Raw genomic sequence first — 26,397 nt, 5'->3', positions numbered from 1 at the left:
CTGCGACTCACACCGGACTGGACGGTGCGATCATCTGGAAATTTTTTCACTCCGTCGATTTTTTTTAGGAGCCCACACCTGTGTCATTTTTTCGTCCATTTCTCGTCTTTAAATATTCATTAACCCCAATCGGATGCAAAGAAATGAGCGGTGAAATCAGCGCGTGGAGTGTAAATAAAGATTCCGGCTAGCTAGCAGGTTAGCCCACCCAATTAAGCTAGTTAGTGCGCTTAGCTAATTAACTTATCGGGTTTTGTATGCTCAAAATCAAATGTTTGGACTGTAGTCAGTGTTGTATGTGCACACGGCGTCTTTAAAAGCGCATATGGCTGTCTTCTGCCACCTGTCGCCGCCGTGTGTTAGCTAGAGATCCGGATAGCTGATGGACAGTGTTGCGGTGATTCTGGGCACTGGGGCGGTTAGCTTAGCGAGACAGCAAAGGACAGCACGGATGTCGTGGCAGGCTAGTTTGTCCCTCCGGGACTCTAGTTGGTAGTCATCACAGATTATTAAAAACGGGGCTTGGGTTGGTCTGATAGTGGGGAGATCTTTAGATTCACATCTGGCCTCCAATCTCCAGTCTTTGGCCTTGTTTGATAGACCCGTTTGTATGAGCAGGCTGAGGTTGTGGTGCTCTATTTTGCTTCATCGATTTACGTGTACCATCATAAGGCATCCAGGATTGCATGCTGCATTTTTAAACAACATTCCCCCAAATCCATCCTGTTCCTCTTTCGACACGGTTGCAAAGGGAAGCGGACCGTAGAAGTGTGTCAAATCAGGGTTGGGATCTCCAAACGCTGTGGTGATGACTCTGGAGTCCATGATGGCCTGTTGCATGAGTGAAGAGGCGAAGGAGTCCAAAAGAATCAACGCCGAGATCGACAAGCAGCTCCGGAGAGACAAACGAGATGCCAGGCGGGAGCTCAAACTCCTTTTACTGGGTAAGTGCATCGCTGACAGCTGCAGTGCCCGTCGATTATGGCAAAGAGATGCATGAGGAGGTTTGACATAAACGCGTATTGCTTTGTGGATCTAATGCATAGGGATGCTGACATGCGGTTTAAGTTGAAATATAAGGCCAAATGTGTTACTATCACTGCTTATATGTCATCACGTACATACGATTTCACTTTATATAATTCATGCACGTGTCGCATTGTGCTTTTAGGATTGTTGGATATTCCACGAAATGTAGCTTGTAAAAAATCCTGAATAGAATGCTGATGGAATATTTGGATCCATGGAAATATCAGGGAATTCTGTTTGTAAATGTTTTTACATTTTTGCTTGGTTACATGGGGAAAATATTTTAAAATATATTTCAATTACTTTTGTTATTCATGTGATTTTTACTTTATATAGTTCATGTATTATAGGCATTGTGTTTTTGGGATGTTCCACAACACATACTTGTCAAATCCTAAAAAGAACCCAGTTCTAATGGTTTCCAAGGATCAAACCTGCTTGATTAGGTAGAGAAAATGTATATATTTGGAAATTGGGGGAAAAAAATAAGATATATATATATATATAGATATATATATAGATATATATATATATATATATATATATATATATATATATATATATATATATATATATAATTATAGGGATTTATTTTTTTACATGGGGAAAATACCATAAGGATCAAACATGAATCCTCTAAGAATCAGAAAAGTTCCTATTTGATAGCTCAAGTCCTATTTCAGTTGTTCCCAAATTTTATAGTAGAAATTTCATGTGTGAAAGTACCCCAACAACCCGTTAAACGGTTACTGAAAGTCTAGATCGTTAATTTATTAGCAATGAACATTAGTAAGTGTTTTAGAGTCTTTGAGTTTCACGAGTGTCAGTTTACATTCATCTTGTGATCTGACCATTGGGCTGCTCTTTGCTTTCGTTTTGGTGTCAGAGCCATTAGGTCATTTGTGGATGTAAGCAAAGCTAAATAGTCAGCAATTTAAGCCTGAGAGATTGTATCTGAATATTTAGAGCGTTTCATAACACGCGTCCTTACATTGTTCTCAGAATGGGAGAGATGCAGTAACTATGAAAATAATTAGATCAGAGGCTTAATTTGAAACTCGGGTTGCAAAATCTATTTAGGACAGTGTTTGCATCCCAGTTTATTGCTGCTAAAGTCAAATAGAGTCCAGATTTTATCTTTTCTGATTGCGTCTCTTTAACCGATCCTTTGAGCTCGGATGAGAATACGCAGCGCCAACGTGGAAAACGAAACCTATTCTGACCAGATTGTGGTTCTACAAGCCTATCCTGTTCCCAAAAATGGCAAAAACTGTTAATCTGGCAGCCACGCGGCAGGTTGCTGTTAAAAACTGCAGGTCCGGTCAGAAAGGGATCCTCAAATTGCGTAGATGAACAGACACGGTCACGGGGCCTTGTTGTGTAGTGTGGGCTGACCCATAAAAGAGCTTCATAAAACGCATGTCCTTAGAAAGCTTGGGCTCTGCCGTGTGCAACACAACCAGCCTTTGTGCCCAGACTCTCAGAGGAAAGACAGCAATAAGATACGCCTCGGTGGAGGAAGAGAGCCTTGCGTGACCAACAAACACTGTTAACCTTCCGCTTCTAGCTCGGTAGACTCTCCACTGCTCCGTCTGAAAGCTGACAGGAAGTTGTCATCTCTCAGGGTTTTGGGGGGTTTGAAAAACCATGTTCTCACAGATCAACACATTTTAGTTTTTACTAATATGCTCAGTGTTTATTCTAGTAAACAAGTAGTCAAGTCCTTTTTGAGGTTTCTAATATCATTTGTTTTCTTTGTGTTGTTCCACAGAAGTTCTCAAACACTGATTTCCTCCCCCAAGGTCTTTCCAAGAAAAACGTCAGTTTGGGATGTCTGGTTAAACCGGATTTTTAAAGTGTGGTTAAAAAGGCCTGATATGACTTATTTGAAGCCTTTGCTGTCGCTCTGAATATTTGATTAACTTGTTAGCGTGACAACCTTTCCTATCTTGATGTTGTTTCCTTCCAAAGCAGTGTGTCAGAAGAGTTTGCTGCATGTGATCTCAACGTTCATGTGAGATCTGATGTTTGTTCAAACACTAGTTGGAATAAAAAAGATAAACGCCCTCTATTTGAACCAGTTTTTTTCTGATTACACTTTTTATTGTACTAGCAACCAATTCGTTAGATTACTTTTGTAATTTGTTTTGGTAAAATGTCCCTTTAAATTTGTCAATGTTTTCTCCTCCTCATTTTGTGGTAAAATATTTCGTTTTTTTCATTAACTTTATTTTGATGATTCGTTTGTTTTGTTTAGTAGTTAATTGTTTGACATTTAAAGCAGTCAAGAAATGAAATTTCACCCAAACTATTTTGTAAATGCTTGGTATTAATCTAATTGCGGCAAATATATCCAAACCTTTTTTTACTATGTAATTTTTAATCAGAATTTCGTAACTCAAACTTCTGGTAAACAGACTTCTCTCTGGTGATGTATGCAGGGCTTCTCCAATCATTTTGTCTGCTCAAACTCCTCCCCTTTCTTACAATTGACTGCAGGCTCTCATTCAGATCTGCCTTCATCCAATCAACAGCCGTTGAGTAGAGCCCATTTCTAAACTTTTTTATTTTTTTCTCCGATAACCTGTTATGCTTGGTTATATGTCATAATACGGAAGAACAGATCTGTCGATACTTCAGTTTCATCTGCAATTTAACTTTCTTTTTACATTGACATCGGATGAACTGATACTGAAATTTTAGTTTTAGGTGATATTCTAATTCTTTATTTTAAATGCGACTAGTTGAAATGTGCATTAGTATTATTAAATATCCAATATCTAGCAATTTAATTAAAAAAAAGTTTCCGTAGTGTGCGCTAAGTTGTATGGTACTACTGATATATCGTTCATGCACAGACCCAACTAAACAATTTTAATATTGATATATAGATAAGGATGAAAATATTGAAATTTTGGCTGGTAATTATATTAATGTTTTGACGATATACTTTTTTTTTTTATTGCTAGAAATGAATTTTGGCATCGCGACATTGTAATGTACAGTATGAAAATGGATATTCATTTTGAGATTTGCTAAAGATTAAGTTTAATTGAGTGATTAAGTGTAAAAATATTTGAAATGTTTATAATATCCAATATTTACTGATAAATTAAATAAAAAATCTTTAACATTGACTAAGTAATTGATATAATACCAGTAATGTTGTGCATCCCTAGATATAAATGTTCCAAAATGTAAGCCCAGACCCAATTAATCAGTTTTAGCATTGGTCGTCAGCTATTTTCATTCATCAATTTGTGTGGTTTTGACAGGTTAGTTGTTGCAGCCCAGTGCGTATGAGCTGCGTTTTGTTCTCTGCTGCAGGAACTGAAGATACAGGCTGATTGAGGTAGAGAGAAGCCTGTGTGTGTTGGCGTTCTCTGCTGGAGGGACTTGAGCCGAGGGCAGCCACTCTTCATTTTCAGCCCACACTTCTGCTGCACACATGAATGCACGCTGTTGCTGTGTCACATGATCCGGATGCAGAGATCCAGAGAGAAAGAAAGCAAGGAAAAGGATCTCATCCGTCACTCACTCGAATACCTTATTCACGAAAACGTGCTACTTAGCAACTTGTTTCTGCTGCGGGCACGTCTGAATGACAACCCGGACTTCCAGGTTTCTTGTTACGCCACACGGTCGGTTCTAGCCAATATTTACCTAGCCGAGTCGAAAGCGCGCCGGAGTATAGAGTCTATAACACCTGAGTGTTGCGGAGGAGCTTGATGACTCAGAATAAAGATTGTACAGAATGTTTGTTTTTTTGGACACACCTAGCACAAAGCTGACATTGTTCTCATGCAACCAACATATGGCCTGTTTTTGTTTCGCTTTATTGCTATTAAAGTCCATGTTGCCTTTGTGTCGTTCAGTTTCTCTATAGGCTACAAACCGCTTGGAATCCGAATTTTAAGTATTACTCAACCCACTCGCGATGAATTGCTCTCGAAAAAAACTGATTTGTTTTAAACTCTGCTCCTCACTCAAGCGAAGCAATCTGACCACTGTGGTGGTGGTGTTTATGAAACGCTGGGTTAGCATTTGCAACCACATAACGATAAGGATTCAGTATTTGCATGCAAGTTTAAAACCATGCAAATACCCCGCTAATACACACCTCATGATTTCCATGTTCAAACCAGTGAGCTGGAGTTGCAGGGACTGTAGAATGTGTTTGTGTTTGTTCAATAACGCTTTGGTTTCGGGTTCAATCTTGTGAAATGGGAGGGACCGGCAAAGTAGAATTAGCTGGTTTATTGTTTTTTTTTTATTTTATGTATTGTTATATATATATATAATATAATATAATATAATATAATATAATATAATATAATATAATATAATATATAATTTTGTTTTATTGCTATTTAATTGTATTTTTTTTTTATTTAATTCTGTGAAATGTAAGTACCTCAGTGCTTTGTCTTTTTTTAACATTGCTTTTTTATAATTGTATTTTTGTTTCTTTATATATATATATAAGGAGGGACTGGCAAGGTTTTTTTTTTTTTTAATTCAAAAATAGTTTTTATTTATTATTGTCTTTAATAAATTTAATTATCTATTTATTTTATTGAAAGTTCAGGACTGTAGGCATTTACTTTTTCTTTTGTTGAACTGTGACCGTGACGTTCTGTAGTAAATATGCTATAGAAACATTTGCAGAGTCTGGTTTCACTGCAAGATTCAAATGTTACATCTGTTGATAGGGAAGCTTTGTCTTACCCTCGCTTCCAGTTCTCCAGTATGTGTATTTGGCAAGCACCCACACACACTTGTTTCTCGACATGGGTGTATTAGCTGATGTGAGCTGATTTTCCGTGGGTATCCGCCATTTTACACTAGCAGGGGAAACCGGTTATGTAGAGCTGGAACTTTTGATTGAACTGATATAAATTTTGGAGTGTAATCAGATAGCTCTGTAAGTTATAGAATAGAGGCTGAAATGGAAAAATGATTTTAATTTCTTACAAAATGTGCCTCAGTTAAATTGCTGCCATAAAGCTGCTGCCTCAGACCACTTGCTGATAATGTTGACTGTTGTTATCTAATGAGTTTTGCCAATATAATGCCAATATATTTGACAAAACAAAATTAAAAGTTGAAATCAAAATACATGTTCCTGGTCTTATTGTGCACTACTCATAGGTGTGCGTCGTTCTTAAGTTAAAAACATTGTTGACTTTCATCAAAATTTGCTAATTTGCACCTAGGGTTGTCAAAAGTACCAGTACTTTGGTACCAAGTTGGTACTGAAATTTGAAAATGTGACAACACCAGTATTTCTGCAGTACTGTTGCTATCAAGTACCGGTTATATTCGGCGGCTGCTTTGTCACTCCCATGTGTATATAAGTGCTCTGTGAAGACAGTCAAAGGTTTCTATTTACGTGTCTTTGAAGTTTTGATCGTTGTAGCCAGTCGCAGACCTATCTGAGTCAATCAGAGGCGTTTAAGTTAGACACCAGCATTTTCCCTTAGCATCGCACTGTTGGCTACTATGTTCGACGCTTCAAAAACGTGCTGTAAATAGACATCTTTGATGAGCGGTTGCACAGATACACACGGGAGCATTTTGAAAGCAGGCGTATATAAGCAGATCTCTAATGTATGACGTTTTTGAAGCATTGATCATTGTAGCCAATCTGTTGAGCACGTGAACGGTTGCCAATCTGAAGTGTTTAAGAATCCGCTCAACAGTGCTCAAACTGCTAGGGGAAAATGCTTATATCATATTGTTTTTAAATTTCAGTACCGACTTGGTACCAAAATCGTTACTTTTGACAACCCTAATTTGTATTATTTTTACATTTTTGGTTATTTTTAATCTTGTTTCAATTGAACTGATCAGTATAACTGATATTTGTCAGTGAGTTGAGCATAGGAACATCACCTCATTTCCTTTTGTCCAAGTAGTGTTTCATAATACAAAACTTGCTTTGCTGTGCTTTCAAAGCCATTTTATCAGCTTTATATATTCTATTGTTACTATAGCAAGCAGCATCATAGAATGGCTGAAATGTTGAAATGATCTTTTACAGATTGTTACAAATTTGCTAATTCCTGTTTGCCATTTTGTTTGTTTTCCGTTTGAGGATTGACATATTTGGTGAAAGAAGAGCAGGGCTTGCTAATGTATGGCTCCTCTTTGAATCATTGCTGTGTGTTAAACGCTTTAAAAATGTTGCCATGGCAACTTGCTTTGCTGCACTGTGAGCTCACAGACTTGAATATAGGATGGATCCAGTCTCACTATTGTTGATCGCTATGTCCTTCCCGAATAAAGAGACACTGGGCCTCACTGCCTTGATGTTTGACCTGTCATATGTAGGAGTGCATGTGTAGTAGTTGGGAAATTTTGATTTCATGAAATCAAAATTGACACCGTTCACATTAATACGTTATTTGTTTTAATACACAGTTGTTGTTTTTTTTCCCCATAATGTTTTATCATAGTCATACTTTTTGCCACTTATTTTTCTGCTTTGGAACTAATTAATAAAGCATAAAAGATTACACTGTTTTGTAAACGTGTACTGTTTAAAAGTTGGATTTATTCGATCAAAAATATAGGAAAAAAAAGTGATCTTCAGTGTCACATGATGCTTCAGAAATCATTCTAATATGCTGATTTGATGCTCAAGAAACATTCCTTATTATCAATGTTGAAAACAGTTGTGCTGCTTAATATTTTTATGGAAACCATGATCACATGGCTAAAAGTTTGAATAATTGCCTGTTTGACCAATAAACAGCTTTTTAGCCATTGTTTTGTTAAAATTCTCAATCGGTCAGTCTCCATTTTGGTATATAACAATATATAAATTTTTTTTTTTTTTTTTTTTTCCACTATCCAATCAATTCCCAAAGGATAAAATGTAGGATGTAAATGTACCCCCTCCCCCGATCGTATTTTGTTTAAATGCATCCAATTACGGAAATAAGATTTGGTTGCAAACAGCAATTTGCGATGATCAATACCTGTCTATTATTTCTTTACTTGGAAGAATTCAACCCACTATTTGTTTTGCACATTCATTAGTTTCACTACCAGGTCTCCAGTTTCTTTTTATGGTCTTTGCATTGTCATTCAACCAAACTTTTGTGTGTTTGTTTCCCACAAAATGACCTAATATGGAGGAAAACCTGATATCAAGGTGCTCCAGTAATGTTCAAACAGTTGTGGTGCTATTTCTATGGAGCAACTGTTTTAAAGCTGCAGGGAGGTGCAGCTATTTGGCAAGCTGAGGGAGCCAGGAGTGCAACGGTTATGCAACCAAGCTGTTTATTGGGTTTCCCCTGTCAGCAAACCACTGGCATTACAAAGAGAGACAGACGGAGATGAAGACAGGGAGCAGATAGTCAGCAGGGAGGCTGGAGCTTGACAGTCCAGCTGTTGGAGTTAAAACTACCCATGACTCGGCTCAGGGAGAGATGGGACAGGAAATTGATGGGAAATCGAACCTGCATCACCCATTACGGGTTTAGCATCTTGAGTGTGTAAACAAACCAATCGGCCTTGGCTTCTAGAAAGGATTTCTAAAGCCTGGTTGAGACTAATGTAATTTTAAAAAGCTTGTGTTTGTGACTTGTGCAATTTGAATCCAAGAACACTATGGTGAATTTAATTACAAATTCACAAAGTCTGATTCCGCTGAAATGCACATTTAAAGTTGAAAAATGACATCACATGCAACTTCTCCTGGCAAAAAAATCGCTTGTTTCCTTACCTGAGAAGTGGGTTTTTATGTAGCCATTCAAGATTAATAGACCTACACTCATGGTTTTCAATTTGGCCTCTTTTGTTTATTTAAAGAAATGGCAGTTGTCAAGGATGTCAATCGTATGTATGCCAAGATAAAACTTGTGGAACTGGTTATCATACCAATCGAAGCATGACTTTCCCAACTGTTGACACTGTATTGTCAAGAACGTAATACATTTCGAAAACTGGAACAGTTACTTGACTTGTTTTTCCCCCTGCTGGTCCAAGACCTCCCAAGTTTCCAGGGAAGTCATATTGTTGAACTTTGGGGATGGCTTAAACATTTTTACTGGCTTGAGTCATCAGGACCAAAGAAATTCACAGGGTTATATTTCTTTTTATAGGATTTCTGTTTTAAAGTGCTGCTGTATTTATTTACTCTACATAATGTTAATATTGTTAATCGCAAGATTAGATCCTGAACTTGAATGAATGAAAAGTTTTTATCTCCTCCTCAGAGTTGATTTTGTGGCAAAATACCCCCCACATACTATTTATTGATTTTATTTATTTAATTATTTAATTCCAATATAGGAGTGTCATATATTGGTATAACCCAAATTACTTGTTTCTCCTGTACAATAGTGATTTGGCAGTTCAGGCAGTATGACGTTAAGGGTGCGTTCACACTTGTAGTTCGGTTTGTTTGGTTCATTTGGTCTGGACCAAAGAAGAAAAAAAAACATTTAGTCCTGATCCGATTAGCGTTCAGATTGGCAATTTTATCACCGAACCAAAATATACCGAACCTTCAGGCTTGGGGATACATTCACAACGTGATTGGTCGGATTTTATGACGTATTGCCTATTTTGAGACTGAACTTACCGAACATCCGAAACAATGCTGTTTGCTGAGGAAAATGCGGTGCGTAGCCTGCATATAATGGCATTTTGTCCAGCTGGGAACTCGTGAAGAGCTTATAAAATGTGCAAAGTAGTCAAAACAGCGGCGGGAATCCATCTGTCGCACACACACAAATGATCTGCTGCATGGAGACGCGCGTCTGATGCCTGTGATGGGCAAACTCGCGTCTATGACGAGAAAAATCAACATGCGTGAGGATTCTGTCCTTTTTAGGGTCTCGTCTTCCTATTTTTGGTTTGTTTACATGTCTTTGGTCCGTGTTGCGTTCATATATCATTCGAACCGCACCTGAGTTCGTTTGGAAGCGGATCGAGACCCATCTTTTCAGCTGTCTCGGTCCGCTTGTTTGGTGCGCACCAGGGTTCGGATGGCAGCGTTCACATATGTTTTAATGAACCGCACTAACCAAGCAATTGCACCAGGGTTCGTTTTAATCTATTCTAATTTTTACAAACCAATATTGATTCTTAAATCCCAAGAATCGATTAGTCTAGTCTGTTTTCAGTTGATGAATGAACAGAACATGTAGCATGCCTCCCATCCAATAAATTGCAAGAATCTTTGTGCTTGGTCACTTTTGATATGAAGCAAAGTCTCAGATTTCAAATGACATCCATATTATTATTATTATTATTATTATTATTATTATTATTATTATTATTATGAGATTCCAAAAATAAATACCGTTTTGGCGATCTTCAATGTGTGACAGATCGCTGTAGTGCCTCAGTTAAAGAGAAGCGGCAGCACGAGCGCATGTGAACATCCTAACACATTACCAAATTTAAATCCAATGTATACATTTTTTTTTTCTTTTTTTTTTTCGTCTTTTATAATTTTAAGTTTATTAAATGTCTGAAGTAGGCTTGTCAATAGTTAGTGTTACCGGTGTTCAGTCACAACACTGGTTTCATCACTTACACTGGAATTGCTCACTGCTCTTGACTATAGAACTTAAACATTCTGTTCCTTATTTGGTTCCACAGTTTCCATGTTTTTTTTTTTTTTTTTTTTTTTTTTTTTTTTTTATATAAACGTTGTGTAAGTTAGCCTATTTGTTATTTTATATTAGGCCTAGCATGGTGTATTCTTATTGTTTTGTTAATAAACATTCAATGTTTAATGTAAGCAAGTTTGTTGTTGTACTTGTGTTTTTCAGTAAGAGCAATAACCCAGCATTCAAGCAATTGCCGCTAATTTGAAGTAAAATGCACACGGTGATTCATATTGATATTGAACGTGATATTGCATGGCTTATCAGTGAACTTCGGCTCTGTCTATTAAATGCCGCTCCATTTGAAAGCAGGTGATGGCGATTTAGCGGTAATCAGGGAACCGGCTTTACTGACGAAATGCGCGTGACAAAAGCATTCGATATATCGCCCAGCCCTAACTGGCCCTTTAATTCTCCTGCTCTACGCCCATAGAGCTCGCACTTGCCTTGAACAGTGTATAAACAAAGTTTACACCGCTAAAATAACCCTCAAATGGATATTTACAAAGTGTTCGTCATGCATGTAGCATGCATGCGGCGGATTATGTGAATATTGTATACTGTTATATTGTTTACATTTGATTCTGAATGAATATGAGGCTGTGCTCCGTGGTTAACGGCTAATGCTACACTGTTGGAGAAATTTATAAAGAAAGAAGTTGTTTATGAATTATACAGACTGCAAGTGTTTAAAAATGAAAAGACTGCTCTCTTGTCTCTGTGAATACAGTAAGAAACGATGGTAACTTTAACCACATTTAACAGTACATTAGCAACATGCTAACAAAACATTTAGAAAGACAATTTACAAATATCACTAAAAATATCATGTTATCATGGATCATGTCAGTTATTATTGCTCCATCTGCCATTTTTCGCTATTGTCCTTGCTTGCTTACCTAGTCTGATGATTCAGCTGTGCACAGATCCAGACGTTACTGGCTGCCCTTGTCTACTGCCTTGAACATGAGCTGGCATATGCAAATATTGGGGTCATACATATTAATGATCCCGACTGTTACATAACAGTCAGTGTTATGTTGAGATTCGCCTGTTTTTCTGAGGTCTTTTAAACAAATGAGATTTATATAAGAAGGAGGAAACAATGGTGTTTGAGACTCACTGTATGTCATTTCCATGTACTGAACTCTTGTTATTCAACTATGCCAAGATAAATTCAATTTTTCATTCGAGGGCACCTTTTTGATGCCAATAATTGTCTAGTGATCTTAGTTCAGTTTAACACATTACTATATATTAAAATCAAATGTGTAATAATAATAATAATAATAATAATAATAATTAATAATAATAATAATAATAGTAATAAATGTGCTGTTGTAATATGTATTGTAGTTTATTTGTTTGTGGTACTGTCTTTTATACATTTGGAAGGCTGTTATTAAATGTGTATGTGTAATTAAGTGTAGAAATTTCTTACAAAACAATTTATAAATCAATATTTGCCAATATGCCTTATTAAATTTTGTAGTAGTAAGAAGTGTCTAGTGTTCTTAGTTCTGTCTATAAGGCCGTGTCCACCAAGGCATAATTTCCTGAGGCTAGTATATTTATCCCTTCTCCCACCTTTTTTTTTTTCTCTCTCTCTCTTTAGGCACAGGAGAGAGCGGCAAGAGTACGTTCATCAAACAGATGCGCATCATTCACGGGACAGGCTACACCGACGAGGACAAGCGCGGCTTCACCAAACTCGTCTACCAGAACATCTTCACCTCCATGCAGGCCATGATCCGTGCCACCGAGCACCTCAAGATCCCATTCAAATATGAAGAGAACAAGGTGACAATCCCTGGCCGTCACTGCGCTGTAATCATCTCTTTGATGCCCAGAGTGCACGTCGAGATGCAAATCAAACCCAGATAGGCCATAAACGTGGCTATAAAAAGCACTACAAGCCTCACTTGTAAATTTTATTGCTGTCACACCATGGTCATCTGTCTTTCTTCTGAGCAGGATTATGGGTTAATTATTCTCATGTTTTTGTTTTAAAGAATCAGTTAATATTTCCTAAAGATCTTTAAACTTTAACTCAACAACTTGTGACCTAGTTGGTTCTAAATCTCTCTGGAAGTCATTAGTATTACACAGCCATTGAGTCATAAACTGGGCTGTTTACTGTGTACTGTGTCTTTATCCACAGTCCAATGCTCTACTGGTGCGAGAGGTCGACGTGGAGAAGGTTTGCTCCTTCGACCAGCCCTTTATCAATGCAATAAAGATGCTCTGGACGGATCCAGGCATCCAGGAAGCCTACGACCGCAGGCGAGAGTACCAGCTCTCTGACTCCACTAAATAGTAAGTGTGTGTGCTGTCATTAGCCATTAGCTCCTTTTAAGTTCATTGCCTTAAATGAGTTTGTAAATGCTCTTTTTACTTGAGGTCAGTCAGAAGCATATTTGTTTTCTGACATGTAATAAGTCATATATGAAGTCATATATGTATAAATGCAGTATTAAGGCCCATTCACACCAAGAACTATACCAATAACTATATTAGAGTCCACATCAACAAGCAATTATGTTCAGTTTATTATAAGCGCCAGTGCAGTTATGTTGCCTGCCACTTTAAATGGTCAAGCTCTTTAAATTTATGTGGATTCTGATTGGCTGTCAATGTTTTATCGTTCATCAGCTTGAAAACATCATTGTAAAAGGGATTCGTTTTTTGTTATAGTTGTGGTGCGGACTTCTCTATTCTCATAGGCCCTGTTTCCATCTGGTATTAAAATGCATTTTGGTCGATCTGATCACAAGCGGACGAGGGAAACACATAACTTCTCTTTTGTCCATATTAAACAACTTCTGTTTTTTTTTTTTTTTTTGTTCCCAAGGGGAGGGACTATGGGCGGGTAAATGTATAGGCACTTTTAGATCTTTCGATCTAAAGCCCGGAACACAACAAGCGAATGGTAGACCGTCAGGCAGTTTTTGTTCGTCGGCTGACTAAGTTTTCTCAGCGTGTTCCGCACTGTCATCTGAAGTTGGTCCTCGTCTGCTTTATTCGGCCAATTCGACATGGTGAATCGTCTGAGCTCAACGGTCAGTCGGGCCATCTGATCATTCTGATTGGCTGTTCAGCTACTGCCACCTGCTGGTATGGAGAGACATTTTTTCTTACGCAGGCACAGAATGGACGTGCTACTTGGCCGTCGGGTGTCGAGCGTCGATTTGGTGTGTGAGCCAACCCTGCAGTCTCCTTTGTCGCCACTAGTGCGTCAGCTTAGTGTGTTCCTTGCTTAAAATAAGCTCTCGCAATTTACACATGAACGCGCCTGGAGATGACGGAAAAACATACGGAGAGCATCAGTTTTTGTTTCTGCTCTGCAAGAACACGTTGAATGCTGTGAAGAAATCAGGAATGGTGAGAGAACATTGTGCTTGGTACATTTTTCGACTTCAAACCAAACTTGGGTCTTCAGCTGACAAAGTTTAAATCCCGTCTGGCTAGCGTGCGCTTTCAATGTTTACGCATTAAGTCTGTAGGCGGTCTTTAGTGGCTGTTGAAACACATTCGACCACTTGAGCGTCTACACTACGAAAGCAATCAGGTCGAATGCGTTTTTGACTACCTTTAGAAGTGGTCAAGAGTGGACAAGCTCAAATTGTTTTCACCCCGTTTACACCTGAATTACCGTCGTCCACGTGTGATCCAGTCGACCAAAACTCGTCTTAATACCAGGTGGAAACAGGGCCATAGAATGAGACTGTTCATTATTTATTTATAACTATTATGTTTTGGTGTGAACGAGCCATTTAATGCAGTAATATAATTTGTTTTGGTCAAAAATTGCATAATTGGTTTGTTACACCCACATGGAATCTACACTCTTCCCAGGAACTTCTCAAATTAATATTTTTACCTTCATGTTCCAAACTTTATTTTCCCCCGTAAAACACACACATACTAAAAGAACATTTTGATGAATGTTTTACACTGCTCTTTTTTTTTAATAAAGTGAAAGCTTATAGTGAGGGTAGTCAAGCCCCAAGAATATGCCATAAAAGTAGCCCATGTGACTGTGAGCAATGTGTTCTGAATTCATACAATATATTTGCGAAAAGAACAAACTGAAATGTAGATCATAAGGTCCGGTCACACTGCGTTTTTTCATTCTTTTGGTTTCAGTCAATTTGCATGCGAATACAGGGGACAGGAATCTGCTCTTGTGAATTTGCTGCACTCCAAAGTTGAAGTTTGGTCAATTCGTGAATTTGGTGAATATCTTTATGCGTGATTCCAGCTCAAAATCATATATTTACTAGAAAGAAAACTGCAAGCCTGTGCCACACTTCTGTCCAATAAGAGGACGGTTAACTCACATGTGACTTGTATTAAAAAAAATTGTCAGTTAAAAATGTTGGCTTGTAAACAAAAAAGAAGAAAATGCAACATTATAACCATTTTAATCGGGAAAAAGCAAACTAACTACAGCTTTGAAAATCACTCATATCATAATCTGTTTGGCGTGCTGTTGACTCTTGCATGGCTCATGACCGAATGAGTTGCGGCAAGTTTGAATGAAAAAAAGAGCAGTGTAAAAATCTTTAAACCTTTTGTTTTATGAAAGAAAATCAGACAGGTTTGGAATTAGGGTGAGTTTTTCCAAAACTGCCTGGAATATATGAAAAGTTTGTAAATTCCATGTAGGTTTACATATGTAGTTCTGTATATGCACATGTACATGCCTGTGTTTCTTACCGGTTCATCCCACAGTTACCTTAGCGATTTAGAGCGTATATCAACTTCGGGATACGTGCCCAGCCAGCAAGATGTACTGAGGGTCCGAGTGCCCACTACAGGCATCATAGAGTATCCCTTTGATCTGGAGAATATAATCTTCAGGTATCGCCAATCCAAGGCACACCCTCACTGCCGCCGCTGTCTCCTGACCTTTAACCTGCTGCTGCAACTGCACTGCTGCCTTCCCTGATCGCGTTCTCACACCCACCCGGGGCTCAGCCTTTGCTGTTGTTGTTTCTTTGCTACTCTTAAAGAGTTTTGTTTTGGGGAACTCTGTAGAGATCTTCGCCGGAGTAAGCAGAAGGTTGTGCCGTCGCATCCCAGGATCCCGAGCGGCATTCTCTCACTGCTTTTCCAAAGCTCTCAGGCTCTTAAAGGGATCTGCTGCCATGCTTTATTTTGTTTTCTTCCTTCTCTCTCTCCGTCTCTCCTTGTCTCTAGCTATCTAAGTGATTTGGACCGTATCGCAGAGCCGTCGTATCTGCCGACTCAACAAGACGTGCTTAGGGTTCGCATCCCTACCACAGGGATTATTGAATATCCCTTCGACTTGCAAAGCATCATTTTCAGGTAGATCATAATGTCGGAGAGGACTCCTCCCCCAGTTTGAATGTCTTCATGTTTGTAACATTTTGCAAATCAGTGCGATGATCTGGTCCACTTCGGCCAGTTGAAAGAACGAGGTTCGACGAGTTCATCCACTTCTGTGGCGTTATTGGCTGTTAATGTCCTTCTTAGTCATTAACCTCCTTTGCATCATTAACTTCATTAACATTCATCTTTTTTTGTGTGTCTTTTTGTTTTTTTTGTGCGTACGAAATTGAGAAGAATGATTTGGGGTTTCTTTTTTTTGGGGGGGGTCAAACATTTTGCCTTTTTGTTTTAAATATTTAGCTAGTTATTTAGTTTTGTTTTGAATATAAAATATTTATTTAAATATATATTTAGCAGTATTTAACAATCAAATTCAAGAAATAGGTGTTTTTTGTTTTGTGCTTTATTTTATTTTCTATTTTACGTTTTGATACCAAAGCTTTTGTTTCGTCTTTCGCTTTTGTGTTTGTTTTGCCTTTTAGGTGATTTTGAAGTCTGATGAAACGCATTTTCTAAAGCTTTTTTTCCCCCATTTTATTTACCTTTTGTTTTGTTTTATTTTTTGTTTTGTTTTGTTTGACATTCTTGAATGCTCAATGTTTTTATTTTTTGTCTGTGAACTCAGAAAGCAGTTGGATGCAAATTTACCAAATCTACTTCTGCGAATAAACGCAAATCATCATTACTGATTGTTACAGTTCACTGGCTCTAACACTATATGATGTGTCAGATGACTAGTTGTCAAGTGTGGTTCTGTTCATTCAGTGCAGGTTTGTCGAGAATGTGGGTGTGAGTCCGTTTGTGTCTGTTTATAGAATGGGGTTTTCACACTCGTTAAAAACAAAATGCTGTACCAACCCAATCGTATTGTAAAGCGGCGCTGCTGTATTAGCCATTAGCATCTGCTCTAGATTTTCTTTTGTGTGAAACATCACAGGTAATTAGGGTTGAATAAAAACAATATGTAATCGACGCAATTGATTACGTCAACATGTCTTTCCATCTCTAGTAGTTTCATCAACCACAAAGTTAATGCTACAGAAACTGTATAAGTCCTAGCATGGTAGCAATGTTTTAAAGGATTAGTTCACTTTTAAATGAAAATTACCCCAAGCTTTACTCACCCTTAAGCCATCCTAGGTATATATGACTTTCTTCTTTCTGATGAACACAATCGAGTTATATTAATAAATATCCTGATGAGTTTAAGCTTTATAATGGTAGTGAATAGAACCAACGAGTATGAAGCTCAAGAAATAAAGGCCTTCTGAAGCTGTGTAAGAAACACATCCATATTTAACAAGGGTATAAAGAAAAATAGCTTCAGGCCAAATTGCGTATTCAACTTACGAAACTGATGCGACGTAGGGCATAACGTAAGCATTTTGAACTGCGAGAGGCGTTACACTTTCTTCATAAGTTGAGTATGGAAGGCAATTCTTTGAAAATCAGCTTGGGACACAATCTTACCTTTTACGCATTGCAACTAAATGTCTGAAAGCACACAAAAGAACATTACCGCTCAGTCCTGTGAAGGGGGAACATTTACGAACCACAGCTCAGCAGGTGATGTGGCAACGAGAAGCCCTCCACAACCCCCCTGTTTAGAGCCGAGATGAGAGAGAGAATTCCTCTGAAGAGAGGTGATCACAAAAGCCCGCAAATCGATTGGAAGCCAGCGTGTCAAACCCCTCCTACGCACGCTGGCGCCAGAAATAACTTCACTTACAACAAGGTTCCCTCTTGATTCGTGCTTGACACGTACAAATAACGCATTTGTGAATGTTTGTGTGTTAAAAAACCCCAAACGCTTCCAAACAAGTGAAGGTTGCTGGGTCACATTCCAGGTAAATGTCAAGGTAGAACTAGTACATTCAAGGCCACTTGTGGTTTTAGGTGTTGCATACTACTAAATGCAAATAACCTGTAGGCGATGTTATAAAATACAGGTGAAGTGTTTTGGTTAAGTAACCTACATGGTTGCACACTAAACTCCCCAACCCCAGCCATTTAAACATTCTGTAACAAGGTTGAGTTGTCTTCCTCTCCGGCTCCTCGTCCTCCAGAGTAAGAGAGCTTATCCTAGTAAGTAGGTCAGCTGTACCTCCTGCAGGAACGGAGGCTGGCTGAAGAGGCTTTATTTTAGGTTGTAGCTCCTGAAGGAGTCCATTTATCAAAGCTTTACGCCTGGCCGCTAGAGACTGAGCTAGCGAGACTGTGTTGCCTACATAAAATAAAACCCTTCTCTTATGTTTTCCCTTACCGAGGCCGAGTGCAGGTGTGATGGGGAAAAAAAAAATGGCACAGATGAGAATTGCTCTGATTATTCCCTTGTTTTAGCTGGAATCTCCAGTGAGTTGTCTCCGTACTTTTCCATTAATTTAGGAGCAGTGAGCGTTACCTGACTGCTGATCTGGGAATGGCCCATATTCTTGTAATGCGCTGTAATTTTAGGCAATGTGTTAAGGTCTGTTCACGCCACAAGTGACACAGAAAAGCAGTTTGGTTATTCGCCTGCTTTAATGTAAGATATAATCAGCGCTGGGAAGATTACTTGGAAATTGTATTCCGTTACTTATTACAAATTGCATGCAATTGGATTATTGTGTACCATATTGATATACAGTAGATTAAAAAAAATTTACATAAAAATGACAGACACAAAAAAAAAACTTTAAAAGCAAAATATAAAAGTAAAAACAAATTACAAATATTAATATGATGATTAATATAATGATACTGAAATAACACTGGCTGTAGGCACAGTGTAGGCATTATTATTTTTATTAATAAAAACATGAGTTTAATTGCTTGAAATAAAATGAACATGAACTTGAATTTAAAAGAAAATATATATATATTTTCATTCAGTTGACATGGTAACATTTTTTTCATTTTTATTTAAATTGATATACTAAAATAACTGAAATAAAATGCCAATAAAATATTGACAAACTTTGTACATACAAAAAAAAAACAACTTTAAAAGTAAAATCTAAAAAAAAAAAAATGTATTTAATTTTTATTTCTGGATTCGAGTTTTACCCTAGACCTTCACCTAAAATATAAAAATCTGCAGAGAAATTAGTTTTTTCATGTTTCAAACTATGTATGAGAGATAAATAAATAATGTTAATATTTGTGTAATGATTGACTACCAAATAAATAAATAAATAAATAATTTACAACTGTCCCACTTTAGCATGCACTTGCATCATGCTGAACATTTCTTTTGCCCTAATGATTTTCTTTCTTTTTTCTTTTTTTAGGGTACATTTTAGTTTACCAAACACTAAAAGTGTTCATAAAGAGCTTGCTTGAGATGAAACATGATGTATGAAGAAAACCGAAAAATATCAGTAAATATCTTTGTGTCATTTCTAATAAAGTTGTGATTGTCAAATGATAAAATGCTAAAATCTATTTTAATTGTGTGCATTTATAATACATAAAATGCTAGCTACCAAAAAGTTTCAGATGTATTTTCTACCACAGAATACTAAAAACATCATTTGAGATGTGGTGGAAATGACATTTTATATTCCCTATTGCACAAAATGTTACTGGACTAATTAAACTGGTGTGAAAAGTATTTTTAAAAGCTTATTTTTTTAAGTCCACAGGGCCAAAAGAGTTCACAGATGAAGAAACGTCCATGTAGCCAAAAGCTCACATCTTATTGGTCGATGAGGTTTAGCTTTGCCAAATGAAGAAAAATCTACCGTCGTCATATTACTTGTCCATGATATACCAAGACCTAGGAATATACATTTAGTTATCTTCAATATTCACCCTTGTTGTGAATAAGCTTTTAGCGTGTATTTTTTTTTTTTTTCTTTCTTTTTCATTCTTTTTCATTCTTTTTTTTTTTTTTTTTGGTTGGTCCTGGAACACCTTAGAAGTGCGTATCTGTTTTTTCCATCTGTCCCGGAGCTTTACTGATACAGTGCCAAAGTCTCTGAGCACTCTTTTTCCTCGCTCATTCACCCCCATCCGTCGTGTCCATTGTTCTCATTGTCTTTGCATGGATGTTACTAATCCCAGTGTGCATCTGAAACTCTACAGTTCTCCTTTTGTTTGTGGCCTATCTATAATGGTTTGTGTGTAAGTTTTGCTTCCTTTGTGAAATTCACAGCTTACAATGTCACTGTTCTTTCAGAACTGAAGACGGCCGGCTCCAAACTTGACCATAGATTCATTCTCCCGCCCTCAAACTCTCTAGTCGCATGATGAAATCATAATTGCGTGCTTGTTTTCCCGTTTCGATACTTTGTGTTAAATTGGGAATGTTTAACCTCTGCTGTCATGTTTTGAGCTGGTCTTGTTCGGTTCACGTTTTATCATTCAAACAGTTGATACCTGGAAACCGCACGACTTAATTTGTGCATGTTTGTGAGAATGAATTCCAGATGTAATATGATTAACCTCATGATTTTCCTGCCAAAATGTTAATATAATGATAACCGACATGTGATTTTTGAGGTGCATCTAATTTTGTATGACAAGTGGTTCCCATCCTTAAGTGCCCATTTATTTTGCTGGCGATGCAGGGCCACTAGATGTAATTTGATTTAATAAATGGGGAATATTGTTACTCTTGGAGAAATCTACTTGCCCATTTCCACTGAAAATGGTGCATGGGGAAGTGAAAACCTCTTTCAGAAATGGCCCGCTTTTTTCTCAACAACCATCATAACTTTTAAGGACTAGTTTAAAGTAATTTTAATTCAAGGTACTCATTGGTCACCATATGCAAGTGGAAAAGTGGCAAGTTTTACTAATTCTCTTTATGTCTACTCATACTTTGTTACCTCTGTCTCAGGATGGTGGATGTCGGAGGGCAGAGATCAGAGCGCAGGAAGTGGATCCACTGCTTTGAGAATGTCACATCTATCATGTTCCTGGTTGCCTTGAGCGAATATGACCAGGTCCTTGTTGAATCTGACAATGAGGTGATGATTATTTTTATTTATAGTTTATGTATTTATTTATAATGTTTATTTATGAGTATAAATGAGTATATTTTATTTTAGTTATTATTATTATTATTATTTATTATATTTATAGGTTTTTAATGTATTATCATTATTATTTTTAGTTTATATATATTTTTTAATAATGTATGAATTAATATATGTATATTAAAGTATTTTATTATTTTTAATTGTCATTGTATTTATAGGTTTTTAATGTTTATTTTTATTATTAGTATTATTGGTTATTTTATAACATAAAAATTATAATTAATATAAATTAAAGTGATATTTTAATATGCTTTGTTTAGATTTTAAATGTATTTATTAATATATTATTAGATATTATTTATTAATGTATACAAATATTAAATGTACATTTTATATAATATACATTTATAAATAAAAAAATATATATTATTTTTAGTTACACTTTTTATACTTTTTTTTTTTTCCCTTTTCTTTTAAATGCATTCTAATAAATCGTTCCACATGATGGGAATTCCCTTGACCATCAACATAAATATTTCTTCAATCTGTTCTTAAATTTGTCCCTGGATTATCTTGAGAATAACATGACATTTTTGAAGTAGTTCAGTATTATAATTTTTATTATTTTGTACGGTATAGTATGTTTGGAAATGAATCGATTTAATTTAATTGGTAATTGATGGTCAAAGCCAGGCTGCACTTTCATTGTGGTATTTTTTTTATTTTTGTTTGTAAAATCTGCAGAATCGCATGGAGGAAAGCAAAGCTCTGTTTCGCACAATCATCACCTACCCCTGGTTCCAGAACTCTTCAGTCATTCTGTTCCTGAACAAAAAGGACCTTCTGGAGGAGAAGATCATGTACTCTCACCTGGTGGACTACTTCCCTGAATTTGATGGTAACAGCCTCTTAAAATTCAGATTAAGCCTACACTGACACCATGTGGTAGACTTGTGAACTGCAACCACTTCCAAATAATTTTTTTTTTCACTTCCATAAGCCTGTTTTGTCTCCATAATCAGTGATTATCTCATCTACCGACTCGCAGGTCCACAGAGGGATGCCCAGGCGGGCCGCGAGTTCATCCTGAAGATGTTTGTGGACCTGAACCCGGACAGCGACAAGATCATCTACTCGCACTTCACCTGCGCCACAGACACCGAAAACATCCGCTTCGTCTTTGCAGCGGTCAAGGACACCATCCTTCAGCACAACCTCAAAGAGTACAACCTAGTGTGAGAGAGAGAGAGAGAGAGAGAGACCAAAAGAGAGCGAGACACCTGCAGCCCACATACGGCCGAAAGCACTACACACCTCACACACCTCACACACACGCACGGGAACTGCGCGGACACACCTTCACTCCCATTAGGCACTGGATCTTCATGTAGTCCTTTTCTTTGCCTGTTTTTTCCTCTCTTCCTGAGTGTCGACCCCCTCCAGTTGATAGCTTTATCATCCACTCTTCCTCAAACACGAGGGCTGGGCCGCTAAACCGGTGCCTAATGACAAAGAGCATTCGTTTGCTCTGTAGATGGGCTGTAGGTGGGCTCTACCTGAATGAAACTGAGGTACGAACTTAACGGAAACACTCGATGGAGGCGCACGTGACCGTGATGAAGAGCGGGCGACGTTCTTAAAAGACTTCACCTCGCATCACTGAATTAACCAGGTGTTAGTTGTGCAATTACGTGCTATAACACTAGCTAGAGGTGGAGGTGATTGGATGATTTGATTTAATACTATTTTAGGAGTGATGTATAGAGATTTCCCATCACTACTTGAGTACTTGGAGAAGACCATGTGACTTTTTCCGAAATACGAGGAAGATAAAATGAGTAACTAGAGCCACCGCAGATTTTAAGTGTGATTTCAATGGAATTGTGTTCAACTGTCCTGAAATTTTCCAACAAATACCCAGTTCGCATCTGTATCCGCTGAATTTATCATTTAGGCGCCAAACTGTTTCCTCCAGTCCAATAGTTGGCAGTATTGGTTGTTTAATCAGTATAATTAAATGGATCCAGCTAGTATTCAAAGATATTTACCTAAAGATTGTGATTTGTTTACATGCTTCGACACAAATCAGTTTTGAATTTATGGTTTGACTGAAGGAATCAAATAAACGCCTTTCCCAGCTGATTCATATACGTTTTTACTCGGTATAACATTGAAATATGAATATCCAGTGATTGAAATGTTCGTAAACACTCAACGCAGTACAACACAAAAGTGCTATATAGGGTGAAATCGATTAGATTTTTTTTTTTGTTTTTTTTTTATTTATGTAATTTATGGACCAGATATGTAATCGGACTCACTTTTCCGCATTAGCGCACTACAACGAAAGCGGGGATTGAGTCTCAACTGCTGTAAAAAATCCATTGGCAAGTGATCTTTTCTTTTTGGTATTTGGTAAATTGATTGTCACAGTTCTGTTCTTTTTGTTTTTTCCCGAATATTTGAAATGCTTGAAAATGGGAAGTTGAATTTCCATTTCATCAACGTCGCTTTATGCAAATAGGAAAATGAGAATTTTATCAGTGGTTGAATTCTTAACTGGTCTCTGCTTGCGTTGTTTTTTTTTTTGTTTTTTTTTTAGAGTTTGCTCTTGGTTTCGTAGTATCATATCTTAGTTCTCACTTGATTAGCTTTTTGGATTCCATAGCTAGCTGGCTTTTTTGGGATCTTTACAATGTAATTCAGGTGAGTTTTCATACTTTTCATTACAAGGGCTAATTGTGGGCGGAGAATGAACCGACTCTATGAAGACTATAGAGCAATAGGTACGCCGAAGTGGGTATCTGAATCAGGGACAGCGCGGGTGACGCCACAGGAGTTGCAATTTTCCGTAGGTTCAACTTGCAGTGCATCCAGGGAGCACCTTTTGTGAGGCCCTTGTGATACGCGGAAAAAGTACGCTATTTCTTGCCTAAGTTAAGCGACTTTGGATGGGCTGTTTTGATTCTGTAAGTTGATGGATGAAGTATTAACTGTTTTACTCGGTGCCGGTGGTGTCGCACTATTCTATTTGCCATGTTTGGTTTTGGGGGCCATGACGGTATCGCTTTTGAGTCCCGTTTACTCATTTATCGCACACCTTTTTCAGCCAATTGGCTATGAATTTATCGCACATTAGCACTCGTACAGTCTTATTGGCTTTGTATTATTGAAAGAAAATAGCTTGAGAGAACCTGATTCGTTGGGATTTGCAAAAATAGCAAAATCTCACGTTATGATTTAGTGAAATATTTGAATCACAACTGTCACTTGTTGGCGCTTTTTTTTTTGTTTTGTTTTAAACCTGTAATTGAATGTATTTTAGGAGGTTTCTCTATTTGTGACGAGTTCTATAGTTTGGAAGCGTTGGTCAGTGCACAAGGCTTTTGAAGATGTTGTTTATACGCATTTTCCCCCAACCGCAGCTGTATATTTGCTGTTTTGTCGCATTTAATCCTACAAGCCTTCTTTACATATACATTTGGACCTTTTGGTGCGTTTTACAAATTGTTTGCCAAATTACGAGAACTTTTTTTTTTTTTTGCTCAACTAAACCATTCTCCCGTGCCAGGCCAGTTAAGCTTTTTTTTTTTTTTTCTCGTCTCTCTCCCCAAACATCCAGATTTTGCATACCTTCATGCTTCTGGGCGGGGCTTCTTGCTTCATTCATTTTAAACTGTATGTTTACTTGGGTGGGATGGTACTGTCAGTCGTCATATGCCAATTTCAAACGGTTTCGTTGTACAAATAGTGGACCTGATGGCATTTTTGAACGTTTGAAGCTTGTACATACAGCTTTCATTTGAAAGGGCTAGGCCTAATCTGAGAAACACCTTTCTTTCTTTATCCAACTCAAACACTACAGCCAGTCATTTCGTACCCATTAAGTACAAAAGTACCAAAACATCATACGTTGTGCAGATGGTAAAAATAGCCTTGATATGGTATTCAACTGGTGTGTAAGGGGTTTTTTGGTCATTCTCAACAATTTGCAATGAAGTTTGTTTTTCCTCCCTGGGTTAATGCACTGAACCAACTCTGCAGTAATGAAACTAACTCCACTCATGTGATGTATCTGTTCCTCCAAACTAGTTCCTGGTACTCTGAGAAATGCAGACACTAATGAATAGAAATGACGCTTTTGCTTGAGGTCCACACTGATGTGATGGATGCGTACAATATGAAGCTATCTTTACTTTATTTTTATTTTATTTTTTTCTGATGTCGATGCATTACCTGAACACTTCTATGTAGGACACTTTAATATAATACATTTGTTTTTGATAAAACCGGTAAAAATAAACTTTTGTGTAGTGGTGTATAAAATCAAAGTATTGTATTACTTTGTAATGTATTTCTTGTTCAGTTGGTTGCTCTTTTTTTTTTTTTTCTTTTTTTTTTTAAAGCATACCAAATGTAAATGATGTACTATATTGAGTGTGCCAATCCCTTTGATTTGTAGAGCCAGACTCTTTACAAGTGCCAATGTTGTGGAAATCATTTAAAAAGGACTTGTGTATTTTATGGTCCGGTTTTTAAAAACAAATAAACATTAAGTATGTGATTATGGTAAATGCGCAACAGGAAAAAGACAATTTTATTCTGTATTTAAGACTAAAGATGACAAACTGCTGTTTTTAAAAAGAAATGACATTTTAATTGCATGTGTTTGTTTTTGGTGGAGAGGGTCGGGTAAAGGAGAAACCGTATTAACGCAAAACCCTGCTGACAAGGGGCTTAATTATTGTTCATTTACAGTATTTTAGACATATTTCTCTTTTTGTATGTTTCATTTCAACCACTGTTGCCTGAACCTCATTCATACATGAAAATGACTTTCATAGCCTTCTCCTTTAAAGATAAAAATATCCATTTTAAATTGGAATAAAATTTGTTCCTATACATCTGGGTCTGTGTTGAGCTTTTGTTTGTCATTCATTACATGAAAGATGAATAAGTTAGATGGACCTCCTGGTAAAACACGAACTACATTAAGAGTCCTTGTAGTTATAATGATAATCTTAGTTTCCACCAAAATGCCCTGTTTGAACTTGGTAGTACCCTCCATTCTCATGAAGAATTAAATGAATGACAAAATGATTTATACACTGTTCAGCAGAGATCGCATATTATATTATAACTTCAGCTGCAGAGATGTCATCAAGTCTCATTTTAGCATATTTATTGGATGTCTGTTATATGCGCTTATTTAATTTTGTGTTTTTATTTGAACATAGGAAAACTGAAGTAAATATTTAAAAAAATAATAATTTTCATCATAACATTGAGTACAATGATCCGATCAGACCAGTCATTTGCATTGATGCAGATTTTTTTTTCTGTGTGTATATATATATATATATAATATAATAATAAATATATATACACACACACATTATGTATAGGTGTATATATATTTTATA

At 37.1% G+C, this 26,397-nt stretch overlaps 1 protein-coding gene across 3 annotated transcripts; it reads left to right on the top strand.

Annotated features, from left to right (window-relative positions):
- gna11a (guanine nucleotide binding protein (G protein), alpha 11a (Gq class)) lies at positions 1 to 25,865 on the top strand. Of its 3 annotated transcripts, XM_067396209.1 has the most exons (8): positions 1 to 944; positions 12,271 to 12,455; positions 12,817 to 12,971; positions 15,390 to 15,518; positions 15,858 to 15,986; positions 20,833 to 20,962; positions 21,719 to 21,872; positions 22,023 to 25,865. In XM_067396209.1, the coding sequence occupies exons 1-8, from the start codon at positions 809 to 811 to the stop codon at positions 22,211 to 22,213; spliced, it is 1,209 nt and encodes a 402-aa protein (XP_067252310.1). In that variant the 5' UTR covers positions 1 to 808; the 3' UTR covers positions 22,214 to 25,865. The 3 variants fall into 3 exon arrangements, with proteins under 3 accessions (XP_067252310.1, XP_067252311.1, XP_067252312.1); XM_067396210.1 differs by lacking the exon at positions 15,390 to 15,518; XM_067396211.1 differs by lacking the exon at positions 15,858 to 15,986.
- The last annotated feature ends 532 nt before the right edge of the window (positions 25,866 to 26,397 follow it).

Source organism: Chanodichthys erythropterus, chromosome 10, assembly GCF_024489055.1.
Source record: "Chanodichthys erythropterus isolate Z2021 chromosome 10, ASM2448905v1, whole genome shotgun sequence".
NCBI classification, from domain to species: Eukaryota; Metazoa; Chordata; class Actinopteri; order Cypriniformes; family Xenocyprididae; genus Chanodichthys; species Chanodichthys erythropterus.
Note: the sequence above shows the minus strand (reverse complement) of the source record. Positions and strands in the feature narration are given on the sequence as shown.

Excerpts from the sequence above, each read along its gene's own strand:
- gna11a (XM_067396209.1), top strand. The coding sequence starts at position 809 with ATGACTCTGGAGTCCATGATGGCCTGTTGCATGAGTGAAGAGGCGAAG. Across the intron at positions 945-12,270 it reads GCTCAAACTCCTTTTACTGG|GCACAGGAGAGAGCGGCAAG; the intron begins GTAAGTGCATCG and ends CTCTCTCTTTAG. Across the intron at positions 12,456-12,816 it reads TCAAATATGAAGAGAACAAG|TCCAATGCTCTACTGGTGCG; the intron begins GTGACAATCCCT and ends CTTTATCCACAG.